General features: G+C 39.9%; 3 protein-coding genes across 6 annotated transcripts in view; 1 reads left to right on the top strand and 2 right to left on the bottom strand.

The window, feature by feature from the left end:
* Positions 1-1,048: 1,048 nt before the first annotated feature.
* Positions 1,049-2,616, bottom strand: si:dkey-148a17.5 (uncharacterized protein LOC100535037 homolog). The gene has a single exon (XM_053617159.1). The coding sequence runs from the start codon at positions 2,523-2,525 to the stop codon at positions 1,500-1,502; it is 1,026 nt and encodes a 341-aa protein (XP_053473134.1). The 5' UTR covers positions 2,526-2,616; the 3' UTR covers positions 1,049-1,499.
* A 1,932-nt stretch (positions 2,617-4,548) lies between these two features.
* On the top strand, positions 4,549-17,147 carry LOC128603123 (BTB/POZ domain-containing protein KCTD19-like). Of its 3 annotated transcripts, none has more exons than XM_053617350.1 (17): positions 4,549-4,921; positions 5,094-5,172; positions 6,943-7,131; positions 7,586-7,708; positions 7,848-8,046; positions 8,777-8,919; positions 9,120-9,235; positions 9,460-9,602; positions 9,853-9,936; positions 10,065-10,149; positions 12,441-13,095; positions 13,194-13,352; positions 14,192-14,236; positions 14,728-14,870; positions 15,022-15,129; positions 15,740-15,867; positions 17,011-17,147. In XM_053617350.1, the coding sequence occupies exons 1-16, from the start codon at positions 4,646-4,648 to the stop codon at positions 15,854-15,856; spliced, it is 2,664 nt and encodes an 887-aa protein (XP_053473325.1). In that variant the 5' UTR covers positions 4,549-4,645; the 3' UTR covers positions 15,857-15,867; positions 17,011-17,147. The 3 variants fall into 3 exon arrangements, with proteins under 3 accessions (XP_053473325.1, XP_053473324.1, XP_053473326.1); XM_053617349.1 differs by having other exon boundaries at positions 9,117-9,235; XM_053617351.1 differs by lacking the exon at positions 6,943-7,131 and having other exon boundaries at positions 9,117-9,235.
* plekhg4 (pleckstrin homology domain containing, family G (with RhoGef domain) member 4) overlaps positions 16,638-17,877 on the bottom strand; it is a 70,878-nt gene continuing 69,638 nt past the window's right edge. For both annotated transcript variants that reach the window (XM_053617348.1, XM_053617347.1), the window contains one exon: positions 16,638-17,774. In XM_053617348.1, the coding sequence (XP_053473323.1) occupies positions 17,769-17,774 (6 nt within the window). In that variant the 3' untranslated portion in view covers positions 16,638-17,768. The remainder of the gene's footprint in view (positions 17,775-17,877) is intronic.

Here is a 17,877-nt window from a genome sequence, read left to right as displayed (position 1 = left end):
CAGAATTCAATGATTTGCAAATTCGATATGTTATTCACAATAGAAGATAGAAAACATATCAAATGTTTAAACTGAGTAAATGTACCATTTTAAGAAAGAAATAAAGTAATTTTGAATTGCTGGCCACAACACTTCTCACAAGTTTTGGTGAAGCCGTTCCTTTCTCAGTCTGGAGGTTTGCTTTGGCTCGTTGTCATGCTGAAAGGTGAAATTCCTCTTCATCTTAAGTGTTTTAACAGAAGCCTTAAGGTTTTGTGCCAACATTGATTGGTATTTGGAGCTGTTCATTACTCCCTGCACCCTGATTAAAGCCCCAGTTCCAGCTGAAGAAAAACAGCCCCAAAGTATGGCATTTCCATCACCATGCTTCCCCGTGGAGATGTTGTTCTTTTGGCGATGTGCTGTGTTTTTTTTTTTTTGTTTTTTTTTATGTACCAAACATATCGTTTGGTATTATGGCCAAAAAGTTCAACTTTGGTTTCATCGGATCATAACACATTATTCCACATGGTTTGTGAGATGGGATGTATGTATTTGTTATTTTTTGGTCTTCCTTCTTGTCACCCTACCCCATAGCCCAGACATAGGAAGAATTCAAGAGATTTTTGTCACAGATAGATATATAGATATATATATATATATAAACATAACACAAAATTTTTTTTTTCAACTACTGCTTATTGCCATGTCCAAAGGTTTCAGTGGAACATACCTAAAAGGTAAGAAAAGAAATATATTTTTACCTATTTAAATTAAGATTTTAAATTATGTAGCCACAACTAACTACTTAATATAAAATAAACATGACCTAATCAATTAAAATTAAGCATTCAAAATCTATTAGATCTGTTTACATTTGCTAAAAACATTTGTGTTAATTACTACTGATAATACATTTGGTATTGTTTACATTTACTAAAACGTTGCAATTTTGTCCTGAAATACTTAAATCACTCATGTTATAAAAACATTATAACAAACTGAAACAAAATTCAATGTCCTCTTTCACATTCTTCTTTTGAGACTCACTGTCCACATATGAGGACATTTGATCCAAATGAATGGGAAATTTACACACAGTTGAATTAGGCGTAATGTTTTTTACTTGTGTATTTCTTAGTGAGAAGGCCCAGGCTCAATTACTGTAAAATCGCCCTAACCACAGTTTGTGTCTAGTCTGAACACATGATGTTTACGACAGCTGGTTCTCAAGAATTCTGATCACTTCCTTTTGTACTGGCTTAGGGTGTTGAGTCAATGAAATGAAAAAGGATGAACATCTTCTACTGTAATTCAATGATTTGCGTGAAAAACAAATATTAGTTTCATTTCATAAAGCAACTACAAAAGTACAACCAATTTAAACTTGTGAATGAATAAGAATTAACGAACACCATTCTATGTATTGAGTCTGAGCATTATAATAGCAGTACCATGACAGTTCTCAATATGTGGTGCAGTCAAAAACACAGTTCTAGTCAGAAGTCATACAGTACACCTCAGACACCTGCTGCAGACTCTTTTTTGAGTGTATCTTGGTCCAAACTTTCAGGTGGTTGGAGCTCCGTCCCTCTTAATTGAACAGTATATGAGGCAATTTCCTGGAAGAGCCTGGCCATCGCTGACTTCCTCAAACTACCCTGGAAGTTTCTGGCAGCAAAAGCATACAGCATTGGGTTTACTGAGCTGCTAATGAACGTTAGCGCTCCAGAGATGAACACTGCTGCTTCTGAGACTTCTTCCAGTTTTTCTGAGTGTGTTCCAAGCAGCTGTGCTACATTAATGACATTTATAACATGATGGGGCAGCCAGCACAGAGCAAAGGCCACCACCACTGCACTGATGAGGAAGGCAGATTTCTGTTTATTCTTTCTGTGCATCTGGCGAAGTTGAGATGCCACCTTGACATAGCACACAGCCAGGGTGAGAAATGGGATGACAAAGCCGATCAATGTCTCCAAACATGCACAAAAGACCTCCAGGGCCACTGATCCAAACTCTGAGAAGAAGCAGTGCTGAACACCATCCATGCTTTCATCAACAGACCGAGTGAAAATAGCTGGCAGTCCTAGAATGAGTGCTAGGGTCCACCCCCCAGCCAGGATTAGATTCATAGCATTGCTGTCTTTCCAGTGCAGCATCTTGAAAGGGTATCTGACAGCCAAATAGCGTTCCACACTCATAATGGTGATCAGAAAAACGCTGGCGTACATGCAGGCATAGATGACGTACACCATGGCTTTGCAAGCAGCCTCACCAAAAACCCAGGACCAAGCCAGAGAGTAGATCCACAGAGGCAGGGTCACAACTACCAGCATGTCAGCAACAGCCAGATGCATGATGAGCAGCAGAGTATGAGAGCGCTGCTTCACGTGCCTCATGATGGTCCATACGACCAGCAGGTTCCCTGGAGTCCCCACCACAAAGCACACAGACAGGATGACACACGCCACAGCTCCCCCCGCAGTGGCCCATTCATCCCCTAAGACTGTGCTGTTATAGCTGGAGTAAGACGAGCTGTTCATGTTTGTGTCTGGCTCCCAGATAAATGCCAGTAACTGTTGAACCTCTAACCCTCTAACCTACCACGGCTAATGTTTTCTTTCATTATGTCCAAGAAACTTCCCACTCTTTACTTCTCCAAATTACAAACACACGAAGACCGTAACGAAAGTGGTAATGAGAAGTCAAACTTGGATGTCCAATAACAAGCAGTAGTTTCTTACTTTGTGAATATAAGCAACCTTTCATAATTGTATTAAAAATCATCATAGATAATTGGTGTTGGTGAAATGGTAGCTGGTGGTGTACGCATGTGTGTGCATGGTGCCCTGCAATGGACTGGTGTCCCAGTCTTGTGTCCAGTGGTCCAGTGTTCCTGGGATAAGCTCCGGATCCACTGCCACCCTGACTTGGATAAATAGCTTAGTGAAGATGAATGAATGAATGAATGAATGAATGAATGATAATCACAGAAAAACGTGCAGAGCTCAAATTCATCATGCAATACTTGCCACTAGGTGGCAATCAAACACAATTAATACAATACTGATGGCCGCCTCATAAGACACAGGTTCAAACTCCTGGTCCTGGAGTATCCCTGGTCTTTCCCTGCTCTAACACACTCACTTCAAATCTGGAAGGGCTGTTAATTAGATAAGCTGAATTAGGTGTGTTGGTAGTATGGAAAACACAACAATACAGCATTGTAGGACAGTGGGTACTCCTGGACCAGTATTGGGAACCAGTAACATAAGAGGTGAGTTTATTTTAAATTAAGAACTAGCTCATTATTTTAGACATTCACTGTAGTTAAACCTTGCTTTCACAAACATAAATTAATATTAAATCTACTTTAAACCATCTACTGCACACATGGTAGTGTTAGGTGGAAATATAGCTATATTTCTGATCATTAAGACCACTGGAAAAATTGGTGTTCAAGGCAGGGTGAGAGGGTGTGTTGATAAATGTCCCAAAGTGCTTTAGCGCCTTCTTTTTTCCTCTCTCAGACATAAACTTCTTTTAGTGAACGTTTTGAAACACTCACTAACCACTATAATACACTCACTTGGGTTTTACCAGTAGTAAAAATAATAGTAAATATATAATAAATAATAAAAACATAATGCAATGTTAGGAATAGCCTAATAGATACGATCTTGGTGTGTAATACACACCATCGTAATATCCGCTTAGAAGGTATAAATACAGTGGGTTTGAAACTCCAGCCATCAATCCATTTTCTATACAGGATCCCGGGGAACCTGGAGCCTATCCCAGGGAGCATTCACACACCCATTCACACACTGGACATGCATACCACTTTGAACTATGTAATAAATATATAATAAAAACATAATGCAATGACAAATGAAATAATTATCTTATTATTTTTTTAAAATTAAATTATTAGTGAACAACGCTGGTGCAGTCAATGACCTGGATATATTTAAATCAAAATAATAATTTTTCCAAATTATATTTGTACAGTGTAGTAGCCTAGTAGTAGTAGTAGTAGTAATAATAATAATAATACATTGTATATGTAGCACACACACACACACACACACACACACACACACACACATATATATATATATATATATATATATATATATATATATATATATATATATATATAGAGAGAGAGAGAGAGAGAGAGAGAGAGAGAGAGAGCAATACATTGATGCACTTGGTTGGTTAATTGGTTAATTATGTGCGCGTGCTGTGTACTAAAATACACGTTCAAAAAACAGCCGAAGCTCGCGCGGTTTGTTTGTATTCAATTATGCTTTGTTACAGGTACCAACGGTTATTTATTTATTCATTCATTTATTTTTTTACTGGATAAACTAAATATATATATATATTCAGTTACAGTAATTATTCTTCGGATCTCAATAAGGAGGAAGCAGATTCGATTAACTTCGGACACAATGAGGTTCTACTTTGTTGCTACACAACATGGCGCCGTTGGCAACTGAACTTTAGCTAGCGTTGCTAACAGAAGATCTTCGTTTAGCACGCGCGCGCAGTGGCATTTCACTGAGCTGTTCTTACTGTTTGTTTGTTTGTTTGTTTGTTTCCCTGTGTTGTTACAGTAGCATGTTGTCTAAGTAATACGCTGGTTTATGAGTTCATTATGGAAGAAGGAGAAGAGCTTCAATGCAGCTTCAATGTAGGAGGCTCTGTTTTCTCCATTCCTCTGAGCAGACTGGCCCACTTTCAGGACTCCTTGCTGCTGAAATCAGCCAGTGCACATGCACACAGGTCCACAGTGTTTATTGATCGAGATGGCTGCGCATTTAGACATGTTTATTACTACATAAGCACAAGAAAGTTGACTTCAGCGTGTGCGTCGGAAATGAACATATTACAGGAACTTGCAGAAGATCTTCATCTAACGGCTCTGCAGCAGGTGGGTGTGGAAGAGCTCTCTGTATGGATTAAAGCTCAGTGAGGGGGGCGGGGGGGATCTTTCTTTTACTGTTGTATGAAAATCCTGCATTTCTTGTAATATGCTTTTTAAAAAAAAAATACGAGCCTTCCATCTTCATAAAAAGCATGCATGTGTGGTCTGTGTTTGAAAGGCTTTAGGAAAGCTCCTGCAGCTCACTGACTCCAAACCAAAGCCTGAACGTTCAGTTGAGTCAACGCCTCCATCTGCTGGTAGAAAATCACAATACACACCGCTTCCTTTCACTTATTACTCATTTAGGGATTACATTTTAATACATGAGCTACAGTTTCCTGGGATTCACACTGCTTTTTTCAAAAGGCTGCTATGACGGTTTGTCTCTCTGTTGCCAAGCAACGAAATTTTTTAGCATGCTTCAGATTAATGTTACAGATCACATAATTTTACATTAGCTAACCTTAAAATGATTTACATGATTTCAGTGAGGCTCCAAGCCATCTTTTTTTTTGATATAATGTTAGTTTCTCTGATTGAATTTGTACTGAAGGCCCGCCTTCCCAATTCATCTATTGGTTGAGAGACATCTAGTGCAGTGAGGCTTTGAATGGCTAAATGCCTGGGTGGGCATAAACCAATGATGGATGGATAGCTAGATGGATGGATGGCTTTATTAATCCCTGGTGGGGGAAATTAAGGTGTCTTCGCAGCCAGGTACATTAAGTACATTCACAATACTATATAATGCGTACAACACAATACAGTCACAGTATAATTTCAATTAAATACAATACGTACCACTAAGGTAGTGCATATAGAAGGATGGGTACAAATGTAGTGGGGATGCTTTGCACAGTTAAAAACAAAAACATAACAATGTGAAATAAGTGGATAAGGCGCAGAGAGGACACAAGACAGGTCAGTCCATAGATGAATAGATCCCATGTACTGTATAAATATGATATAAATAGGGCAGAATTGGCCACTGATTGGGCCAAGCACCACAATGGGCAAAGCCCTTGTTGGGTTCATTTCCTTGGTTGGGGGACAAAAAGAGTTGCTCCTGAATGGGGAAAACCCCCATGTTGATCAGAATCCCCTGGTTGGGTAAAGCCCTTTGTTTGTCAGAATCCCCGGGTTTGGTAAAGCCTCCATGTTAGACAAAGCTTCAGGTGCTCTTGTTTGGACAGAAGCCTGTTTGGGCAAAGCCCCATGTTGGGCAACACCACCTTCCAAAAACATGCTGGTGGGTGGACTGGTGTCCCATTTAGAGTGTTTTCCTGGCTCACACACAGTGTACACTCCGAATCCTCCATGACCCTGACCAGTATAAAATGGTTACCTAAGATAAATAAATGAGTTACTTTAGCCAAATGTGGTTAGGCTTTAGTTTATTAACTTTCTCCTCAGATTATACTTAAGCATGATGTTGTGTTCTCTTGTACTGACAATATGCTATTACATTTAATCAATCCATACAGCATTATGTGGAATTTTTTTTGTGTTTGTTGTGGGCAAAAATGCTTGATTTTTTAAAAATGTTCTAAATTTGAGATGCAGTTTGCTGAGTTTTTTGTGCTTTTTTTTTTGCGGAAAACTACTTGATTTGGAGAAATTGCAATTGCACAAAATTGTTTTGCGTGGTATTTCGCGGTGATGTTTGTTGGTAAATGAGACCTTTTAGCTGTACTTATGTTCGACTCACGTGAACCGAAGAGGGCTTTGGCTGAATTTGATGAGGTCAAATGACGTGTCTTGACCCAGATCTGTGGAAAATCTGCGATCGGGAAATTCTGAAATCCTGGAGGGACTTATTAATAGCCCTTAGATGGCACTGTATACATGTTCATATTGGATCTGAGAATGGTGTTGTACAGAAAATGAGAGTAGTAAAGTTGTTGATGTTAAGAGACGCACACCTTGTTCTCTGACTGAGTATTTAGATTTCCTGCACAAACATAACACGAATAATTCATCTCTGTTTTAAATAATTACTACATATAGTAATCTGCTGTGTATTTCAGTTCATAAGGTCATGCCACAGGGGTTGGGATCTATGCCTCTGGTGGCCAGTAAGGAGGAAGTGCTGTACTGCTTTGTTCTTCTGGAGCATGTACGCCTGCATCCGGGCCTGATCACCCACGACAATCTGCTGTGGCTTTGTGAGGATGTGGCTATTATAGAGTGTAGCAGCCACCTCTTCAGGTTCATAGGCAAGCACTCTCTCTGGATTTAGATTTCGCTTTGATTCATGCACGCACAGAGCTTCTAATTACTTAATGCATTTGGTGTCCTTACAGCTTCCTTTTACCTCTTGCCTCAAGTGGTTTTGAATAGGTGCCATGTCACTATTATGAAGACTATACGTAGACTGAGTTTGTATTTTCAAGAATTTCAAAATTGAATACTTAAAGTGCACATGTTGATTGAAAAATTGTTGATGGGTATATATTTAAAAACCTGAAAAATGAAAAGAAAACCACACGTAGGATTGTTAAAGGCACTTAAAAATGACAAGAAAGAGAAAGATTAGGGCAATGGAGACAGTAAAAAAAAAAAGATACACAGCACACTGTGGTCTGAAAGTTTAAGACAACAATGTGAGTAGCAACAGCTGTTGAAAGATGACGATGAAAGATGACCTGCATTTGTTTTTCTTCATTAAAGCCAATTTCCTGCAGTCCGGGACAGTCCTACTGCCAGAGCTGTTCAGCGAATATGGAGAACTGTGTGATGAAGCCAGAATGGTGGGCATGACTGAGTTTATAGAGATTCTGCAGGAAATGAGTGGTATGTAGTACAGTGAGCCTCACATTTACAAGCCTAAAGTGCAATGCTACAAAAAAGGTAATGTGCTTAAAGCCAAAGGAAAAACGTAAAAAAAGAAAGAGAATATTCGACTGTTTTATGATGCTTTATTTCCTATCAGATTGGAAACACTGGAGCAGCTCAAGTGACTCCTGTTCAGAAGGTCAGGTGTGCTGTGCGATGGAGCCACTCTATGTTCTGAGCTTGAGTCTTTTGGTGAAGTATCCAGACTCTTCACTGGGTCAGCTGTGTGTGGACAGCAATCTGGAGGGCAGCAGACTCTACATCACAGGCAGTGGAGTGCTCTTCCAACATATAGAGTGAGTCTGGGCGTTACTGGTGATGAGAGTTGGGGGCAATATTACTATATTACTATGGTGAGTTTAGTGTATTAAAATAGTGAGATTTTGGAAATGCGGGGTGTCATTGGAACGTTGGCTAATTGCGGAAATGGGTTATGGGTAATCGTGGGAGTGGGATACTGGGACTTTGGGTAATTGTGGTGGTGAATTTTCAAGGCATGTGTCTTCTGGTATGTTGGTAGGATGTTTGGAGTCTGGGCTGGGATGTTGATAGATTAGAAAGGGGGGGTGTTTGGGAATTTGGGTTTAAGAAGAGATGTTGGGATTTGGAAAATTAGGAATTTTATCAATTACTAAGTTGGGATCTTGGAAATTTTGGAATAATATTGGTTTATCGTGGCAGTGGGATGTTGGGAGTTTGGAACATTAGGAATTTGGCAATTATTAAGCTGTGTTTGGAGTCCATTATTTTCGATCGTTTGTGTCATTATTGCAGTGCAGTGTTAGAGGTTTTTGGCATTATTAGAAATTTTGCCCATTATGAGGAGGGTCAGGTACAGTGTCCTCCTCTAATATTGGAGACTCAGATATAGAAGATTCAGAGCTGTTATCTTGGCAAAGGGAGGTAGCACAAAGTATTGACTAAATGGGGTGCCAATAATTGTTGTTCAGGTGGGATGTTGGAGGGCATTGTAAGGATGGGAGATTTGGGGTTAGTGGAAGTGTTGAGATGTTTGTGATACTGCAGGAACTGGTTGGGAACATCACGTCTACCTCTGACGAGGACTGCTGAAGAGCTGCCTTGCCTTTGTGCTTACCTCGACAATCAAGATGGAGTTTACCTCGCCATCAGAGAGGCTATGCGAGAGCACCTCCACAGGAAGGAGACCAGTGAGTGTGAAAACAAGCACTTGTAGTCACAGCACTTTCCAGCAGTCTTTGTTTCTAGAAAAAGAAAAAAAGAGAGAGAACTTATCGTGACTTAAGTGTTATAATATATTCTGTGCGAATAAATATAGAAGGCCAGATAGATCTTTAGGTCTAAGGTTATGTGCATTTTTGAGACTATTTTCCTGATCTCTTTTTAGCAGGCTACATGAGTGCTATGTCTTGGTCTGCCTCAGTGTCAACATTCACCTTTTATAAGGTTGTAAAGGTTTATGCTGGAACACACTGGTATGCTACTTACTTCAAAACCCTTATAAAGGTATGTGAAATGTGATGTCTTGGCTCCACGACTTATCCTCATGTTTACTCAGCCAAATAAAATTTTGCTTGTACTGACACTCTAAGCCAAGATCAACCCAAATGCAATAGAGAACATAAAATACACATTTACGGGTCATACCTCCCTAATGTTGTTAAATTAAAGACATCTCCAGCACTGTAGCTCTGTGGAGTGTATAAAGAATCTGAAATCCTGTTCTTCAGCATCCCGAGCTCCTCTCCAATTCCACGAAGATTAAATGGATTGTCTTTGGGGAGAGCCTACTGGTTAACGGCGATGGCCAAATGTTCCGGCACATTCTTAACTTCCTGAGATGTGGTCGCCTGCTGCTGCCTGCAGACTTCAGGTGGGGGAAGATTTTCTGGATGGAAATGAAAGCTAGTTTATGACTATAAAAGGAAGTTTTCCATAAAGAATGGCTGTAATGCTGAAATCTAGTCTTATGTTTTGGTCTGTATCTGTGAAATCCACCCGAGTGTCAGAGTGGAGCACTGCCCTATCTTGTGTTGACACTACATATTTGTAAGAGATAAGAAAAAGCTTTTGTACGACAGATTAAAGTGCAGATTTTGTAAATGGCCATTGTGTGTTTGCAGGGAATGGCCTTTGCTGTGTCAGGAGATTGAGGCGTTCCAGATCCCTGCTCTGTCCACTGCACTGCATAACTCTTCGGACTACAGGTAAAAGAGACACATAGCACAGACTGGATCGATTTTGTCTGAATAGACGCAGTTCTGTACATCACAGAACCCTTAACGTAATCTGATTAATTCCTGTCTTCCTTGTTGTGATGTATGTATTCTGTCAGGGCCTGGTGTAAAGCTAGGGCCCAACTAAGGAATCTTTCATGCAAAGATGAAGACATCATCTCAGATTCTAGTCTCGACAGTGAGGTTTGTACTTGCATGCCTGGACAAAGTCTGTTAAACCAACCATATTTAGCACCATTCCATCAGAATAATCTGCATTGATTATCAGCTGGGGAAGCACTAGCTGAGGCAGCATTATGTGATATGCTTGGAACAATGTCAGAAACACCACATGGTAGACTGAGATTTCCAGGCTCTTCTCCAGGGGGGGCGGGGGGTTATACTGTAGCAACAGGCTTCAGGAATTTAATTTGAAGCTGCGGTTGAATCACCAATCTCTTTCACTCTGGATCCTGTGGGGTGTTTATCAGTAGCCTCAGGTTACATTAATGAAGGAAATCCTAAGGTTAAGTCCAATCCAAAATTCTAAATCCAACATTTAGAATAAAGCTAACATTTCTAAAGCACATCGTAACCGATAAGAAAAAGTTCTTGTGACTTTTAGTGATATGGGGTCTATCTGATAGTACGTCAAAAAACAAACCCTGTTCAGTAAATAATGCACTGATTTGTAACATTTTGCCATTTTGTAGCAATTTCATAGGGAATAGTGGAGAATATTCAGTGTTCTAATAAAATCCCAACAATACACTGCTATAGCGTCCAAATGATACACCAAAGCACAGGTTCCCAATCCTGGTCCTGGAATTACACCCTGTCCTGCACATTTTTTCCCCTGCTCTAACACACCCACTTCAACTTCTGGAAGGGCTGTTAATTAGTTCATTAGCTGTTTATTTAGGGGAATCATGTTTGTTGATGTCATGTCACAGCAAACCAGTGACTACATTTCCCATCCTGCACTGCGGCCTACAAACATGGCCGCCATGGATGGCAATTCTCAGAACACTCATTCATGCTAAATCATGCACACCTGCATCCAATCTCACGCACACTCACACCACAGTTTAAAAGGACTTCCAAGGCATTCACTCTTTGTGAAGTATTGAGTGTTATCACCATACCAAGCGTTTGTACACTGGTCCTCGGTTTGATCCATGTTGTTTGATCTTGTTTCTGGTTTCTTGTTCTCAAATTCTTGCCTCGTTTATGCCTGTTTGTTGATCGCCTGACCCATTGCCTGTTTTTGACCATGCTATTGTGTCATGATTTGGATTTGTCTGCCTGCCTCTCTTTATTAAAAGCTCTTATCTGCACTTGCGTCCGTCCTAACCTCCATTACGTCCATATTGTGACAGTTGAGAGCAGGGAAAACACTCAGATGTCCAGGATAGGGGGTACTCTAGGACCAGGGTTGGGAACCTATGCACTAGGGAATGGGAGAAAGGCACTATTTTGTGCACAGAGTGAGAATTATAAGCACATTGGTTAAAAATCCAGTCTTATCCACAAAGAGACACCTGTTCCACCTGCTTAGTCATCTTGATCTTGGCCATCAATTGACTATCAGGTGTGGCTCCAGCTTGTGTGGAATGAAAACCCACAGCCATGGGATTTGATACCACGGCAATAAATGTTCTCCAGAATGGATATTCAACCACTTCATGCATAAATGGATCAAAGACCAAAAAAAGTTCATGTTTAATTCAAATAAAACAATAGAACAATTTTAAATTCAAAGAACTGAACTTTATGTGAAACCAAACTTGAATAGTATTTTAAATATAATTTAATCTCCTTGTAAGAGATCTCCATTTTCATCCTCAAAGTCATTCAGTGAGCCCCTGTGGACAGGGATGCCGTCATTGAAGAGACCACTACCATTTAGTGAAAGAAATGTTTTGTCATAGGATAAAGTTGATCATAAAGAAGTTGGTATTGATTAGCAGTGACTCTTCCTTTTAAGAGGACAACTACACCCATAGATAATATATGTAACCCAGCGCATAACAGAGCCACCAGTTTTTCCTTTCATTTGTCACCCGTCTGGTGAAGTCCATCAGCAAAATACAGTCCAGGATGAAAGTCCGAGTGAGACAGTAGAGCAATGAGAAATTTTCGTTTTTGTTAGCCAAATAGAATTGCTGTTATTTCCATTTAATTTTCCAGGCTCATTTTATTATCAGTAAATTAATTTGATAATCATTATAGTGAAACTAATAGGAGTGATGAGGACCCACAGACAGGGCATGGGAGTTTAAAGGATTAATGTGTGTGTTTGACCGTATTCTTGAATAAGGCTAGTAAAATAGGAAACACAAAATCTATGAAAGTCAGGCTGATTTAAAATCCCATTTTGTCTTTGACAAATACAACTTGTAGGTTCTTTGCATTTATACTATGTTGTTGAAGTACCTCTAGAATATCATACTTTCCATCCCATAATAAAAGACAATATTTACAACTCTCCACAGAAGTCACTAGATGAATATGAGCCACTGTCTATTCAAAGGGAAAGCCCAGACAACACCAGTGAAAGGTCAAGTACACACCCGGAGAACCAGGCTGTGTGTGTTTCTGTCGGTGCATCAGGAATAACAGAAGCGAGACCTGCTGCTACAGAGAAGACCGAGCAAACGGAAGAAATCTCACTGGCCTCACTCATGGGTACCTCACCTCCAGGCACAGCAGTTTCCGGCGACTCGTGTGCTCATGACGAGACGATGAATAAGAATAATAGCAAGCTTCTACCTGCGAGCACAGCATGCAGCAACAGCAAGTGCGTCTCAGAGGATTACTGGAACAGAGAAATGGCCTCCATATTGCACATGCTGCGGGAGAGAAGGCAGGAAGAGGACAGTCCTCTGCTGGAGCGGCTGGCTTTATTAATGGAGACCTCAATGCTTTCAAAACCTGAGCTCATGAAGATGTTATCAGAACTGTCAGATACAGAAAAGTCCGCCCTGACAGTCGCACTGGTCACAACCTTCTTCAGGAACTGGCAGAGCTGCAAGGAACAACAGCAAAACAGTGACACAGTCAGTGCAGAGAGGGAACACACACACACCGAAGAGAGACTGGGACACACCACACACATACACGGAGAACTCCGTCAGAATCCCAGCAGAGGTTTGAGACAAGAGAGTGATTTCTGTTAAAGTTCTAATGACATTACAGTCACATTTACTGACTGGATGTGTGTTTGTTTACATGGTCTGTTGCTGCAGATCAGATTGCTTTGCAGAGGGAATCTATGAGAGGGAGTGTGTTTCCCATCACCAGCTTCACATCACCTGTTGGTGGGTGGGTGTTAATGGTGGAACATCCTGCAGTGCTGGGGAGAGGAGAGGCAGGGGGCTACTTCACCCACAGCATCATCTACACAGGTTAAACATACAGCTTCAGTTTATTTCCTGAACAGAATCCAGTCTGAACTGAGCAGCAGAAAAAAAAAGCAAAAGCTAATAAATGCATTAAGCTACCGCTGTAGTCAAAACCTATATATTTTTATTACATGGTTAGCTGATCATCCTGCGTGGCTTAGAGATTTTAATTACAGTATCCTGCATAAGTATTCACCCCAGTTGAACTTTTCCACATGTTGTAGAGTTACAACCTGGACCTGCAATACAATGAATTGGGAATACAAGCCTACAAAAATAGCCTATAATATTCAGATGGAGGGAAAAATCAATATAGTTTGAATAGAGGTTGTGAGAGCACATGTATTCACTGTTGTTGCTGTCCAAAATTAGTTCTTGTGCAACCAGTTGAACTGTGAGCAATAAAAGTGTCACATGGTCTCAGTATTAGAGAAGTTCCATTGAGTTTTATTTTAGAGAATATACCTAAACAAACAGTATCATGAAGAACGAGGAGCTATCAAAACATGTCACGAGTTTGATTAGAAAAACTAGCCCAACATCCCACGGACCATCATTATATCTATTATTATATATATTATTTAAAATAGACAGACAGAGAAGCAACCAAGAAGGGTTTACGCCAAAGGTAGCACTTTGTGCCAAGGCCAAAAATGTTCGATTTTGGTCACATCCAACACTTGTTTTTTTCCCACATGGTTTGTGAGTCTCCAACATGTCTTTTGGGTTCATTTGTTTAACACAGTACCACATAATAAGCCTTCCAACAATATGACAGAAATATGGCATTATGAGTTCTAGAGAGATTTGGTTGCACGACTGATTTCGCTTTCCTCCAACAGATGAACAGCCTCAGATGTTGCAGCCTGCAAGGAAAGAGGGCAATGGTAAGATCTTTACTCATCTTATTTAAAATCTTCTGCTCAAGCGTAATTCTGTTCGATTTCAGTTACGTTCATCGGGTGTCGTTCATCACGGCTGTCGTCTCCTTCCAGCACAACAAACACAGGGAGGACACTAGGGTTCTTTTCTTAAAACCTCAAAATTCTGCCATTTTCACGTTTGCCTGTCAAGGTCATTAAGACTGATGAAGGCCAAACATTCCTAGTGAGAGGAATAATAAACCGTAGCAGCAGTGCGGAATCGTGCAGATGTTTGTGTTTATAATCCGGCTCCAAAGCCTGGAACGCTCTGCTGTTTTCAGCCATAATTTGGTGATCCAGTTAAAGCTTATCCAGGGTCTTATTTCTGCGATTATTTTTTGGTTTCTGCTCAAAGAAATGAAAAGAGAGGTTCAACCGGAACGAACGGTCTCTTGCTCTTTCTTTGAACACACATAGCAGTGGTTCACAAACTAATACAGCATCTTCTTCTCCAGATGTTGCATTTGCATACTTCAATATGTCTTATGAAGAAATGGTATACGCTCGCGAGTGTCACGCCTTTCTCACTGGCACAATCTTAGACTCTAGAGGACTCGACTCGAAGGACTGCATAGTCAAGCTGGTGCATCATCTATGGGTAACTGTGGAAATTTGAAATCAGTAGTGTTGGTGCTTCATGTGCTGATTTGTAATTAGCCTCAAGGCTAAAACACCATCCAAATGCTAACTAACGGTGCATGTAGTACTGCTGAACTCTGCCCCTTAATGTCCTTATGCCTCTGCTGCAGACCGGTCACATGGGAGTGGAGAAGTTTGTGCAGGAGCTTTTGACTGTGATTAGAGTCGGGTCCCACAAACAGCTGGAAGAGCAAGAGAAGCTGTTGCAGTGGGTCCAGGTAACTATCTGGGTTTGATCAGCATGTCTAAATGATACGGATATTCCAGCAATGTGGTACGGTAATATCGTTTCAGATCCCTTTTTTAAATTTTTTTTTACAGCACTTATATTGCTAGAATCACAATTTCAGTAAAAGGTGAAAAGGGATTTAGTAAACCATCTCATTTTGTATATTGGACTTCAAATATTTCATAAGAAGATCTTCAGAAAAGTACGGTCAAAAATGGCTGAAGGAGGGGGGAGAAAAAAAGCAGAAAATTTGGCTGTTTGGAACCATTTCATGTTTTCTACGAGGCGTTTTGACAAGCACTTTGTTGAAAATGTGCTTTAAGTTTTTTACTGTTTACTGCATTGTTTTTTGTCTTTTTTTTACTTCCTACCCCATTCCAAGGAATGCTTATTATTCCTCTTTGGGTTTGGCAGGGCTGCAATTGGATTAAAAAAAAAAGAAAGAAAGAAAAAAGAAAGAAAGCCACATTTACCTATTTTACATGTCATTTTCTCAAGAACCACGCCAGTACAAATGCATTTTAACAACACAGGCAGAGTATAAACAAGCAGTAGATAATTCAGACAATTCTACATAAATGTTCATTTCTCATTTCAAGTTCACTCTACCACTGGCAAAGAAATACACCGAGTGTGTAAGAGCGTTACTGAGGAAGACTTCCCTCCACACGGTCTGCCTGTTTCCTCCAGACCAGCTGGGAATCACCGTACCATAACACAAAAAGAGGTGTGTATATAAATCGCATCTTTGCGCCTTCTCGTTTCTAGAGAATGCAGATATTTCAAAATATTCTAAATCAGTGGTTCTTAACTGGTGGGTTCCTGAAGTGCTCTACCTGCCAATTTATAGTCTAAAATGATTTTTGTTCACTTGACTGTATACGTTTAATGTTTTAAATAACAATGAATAATTATTATTTAAAACAATTATTCATCTTGCATTTTGTACTTACCATCTGAGATCAGTCATCACTAGCCTAATACTAGACAGAGACATTAGGTCACAGAGGCACGTTACAACTTGGTAAATCACACGAACTGCAGTGTAATTAAACTGAACAGGGTCCTATTATTATATTTTAAGCCTAAAGAATAACTGTATTACTGTGTCTTCCAGGATTCTATAGGAATTAGATTTAAATCTGGCTTTTTAAAATATATATATTTATCCCTTACTGCAGTTTCATTCGATAGTGTAATTTGGTTTTATTGCAAAGACATTACAGATAAATTAAAGCTCCATGTTAATTTGGACAAACTATAGCCCCTGGATAGTTCACTACAGTATCACCCATAGTGCACCTTAAATCCACTTTACAAATGTACATTTGTTCAACACCAAGCAACACAAAGCATTCCCGTTGAGTTTGAAATATATTTAAAATGTCAATAAAAATCTTACCTAATGAACTAACGAAAACATACTTAAATGGTATAATATTTAATAATATCGTTCAATATAACGGCCTTTTAGGCTGAAACAGATCTGCAATGAAATTCGCGTTCATTGTGGATACAAACCAATCCAGTTTTATTAAATACAGTATGTGTGAACCTATTAGGAAATATGACACTTTAGAGTGACATTTATTGTCCGGCTGCAAGTTGAAATTCAACACCTATTCGCTTTTTTGAAGTGTAAATGTTTTCAAAGTTGATTATGAATGGCACTTTAGTGATTCCCTGGTTTGCGGACTAATGCTTACATGTACAATGTTATCACAGTCTTACTCTCCTACATGCTATTTACTTGATGCACCACTGGTGCTAATATTTACAGGCAATGTACAGTTTTATTTGTCTGGGTTTTGCTGTTATATATATATAAAGCCGATACAAGACAAGTGAAATGAACTCCCTCCTCAAACAGGGTCAAGCAGTGACCAGAGTCCAGTGAGCTGCTTCAACAACCAGCTTTGGCTGACCTGGGGTCAGTGAAAATCTCCTCAGAGTTCCTCGACATGCTGGTTACGCCGCATGAACACAGATCCTGGAGCAGCTGGAAACCAGCTAGCCAGTAGCATCCGAATCCAAATAACTGGCCACTGGTCAGCGTAGAGAGTCCCGACAAAGAAAAGTGAATAAAAACTGAACGGTACACAGTCATCAGCTGTAAAAGAGAAGAACACACTGCTTTCGAACTATCAGAGGAGCATCGTTGCACTCTTATGCTTATACAGGTGTAGCTCTGCCTTCTGGTATTGAGGTATTTCAGAGCCAATTCTTTTGCAGTCTACAGCAAAGTGGTCAACAGACAGATGAGGGGGAAAAACAACAACTTAGAAACAGTTCAAAACTGTGTTAAACTAAAACAATTATTTACAGTTACTGATGAGAGTACAGAAAACTACTGTACCAGGGCTTAAAAAAACAAACAAACAACCAAAAACGATAAATACAACACTTAACATTACGACTTTCTTTTAAAAAGTTATATATAAGCCATATCAGCTCAGAAGGGGCATTTTAAAAAAAACAAAAAAACAACAGTGCTATTTTCCAGCTCTATCAGAAGTCCGTACGATGAGATGAGATTTGCTGGAGGTTGAGCGGGACAATAAATACACGCACCCGGCGTCCTCTTCTGTGCGGAGTGACGTTGTCGTCTTCTAGAGGGGCAGCCTGACATTAAACCTACGAGACAACGAGACGGGATTATACGCTGTGCACAAATGCAGATCTGGTGTAAAACGTTCCATATGGCTGTAGCTGATGATGAGGTGGTAGTTATGCATGC

Source organism: Ictalurus furcatus, chromosome 27 (genome assembly GCF_023375685.1).
Source record: "Ictalurus furcatus strain D&B chromosome 27, Billie_1.0, whole genome shotgun sequence".
Lineage (NCBI taxonomy): Eukaryota > Metazoa > Chordata > Actinopteri > Siluriformes > Ictaluridae > Ictalurus > Ictalurus furcatus.
This window is presented reverse-complemented; position numbering and strand designations above follow the sequence as displayed.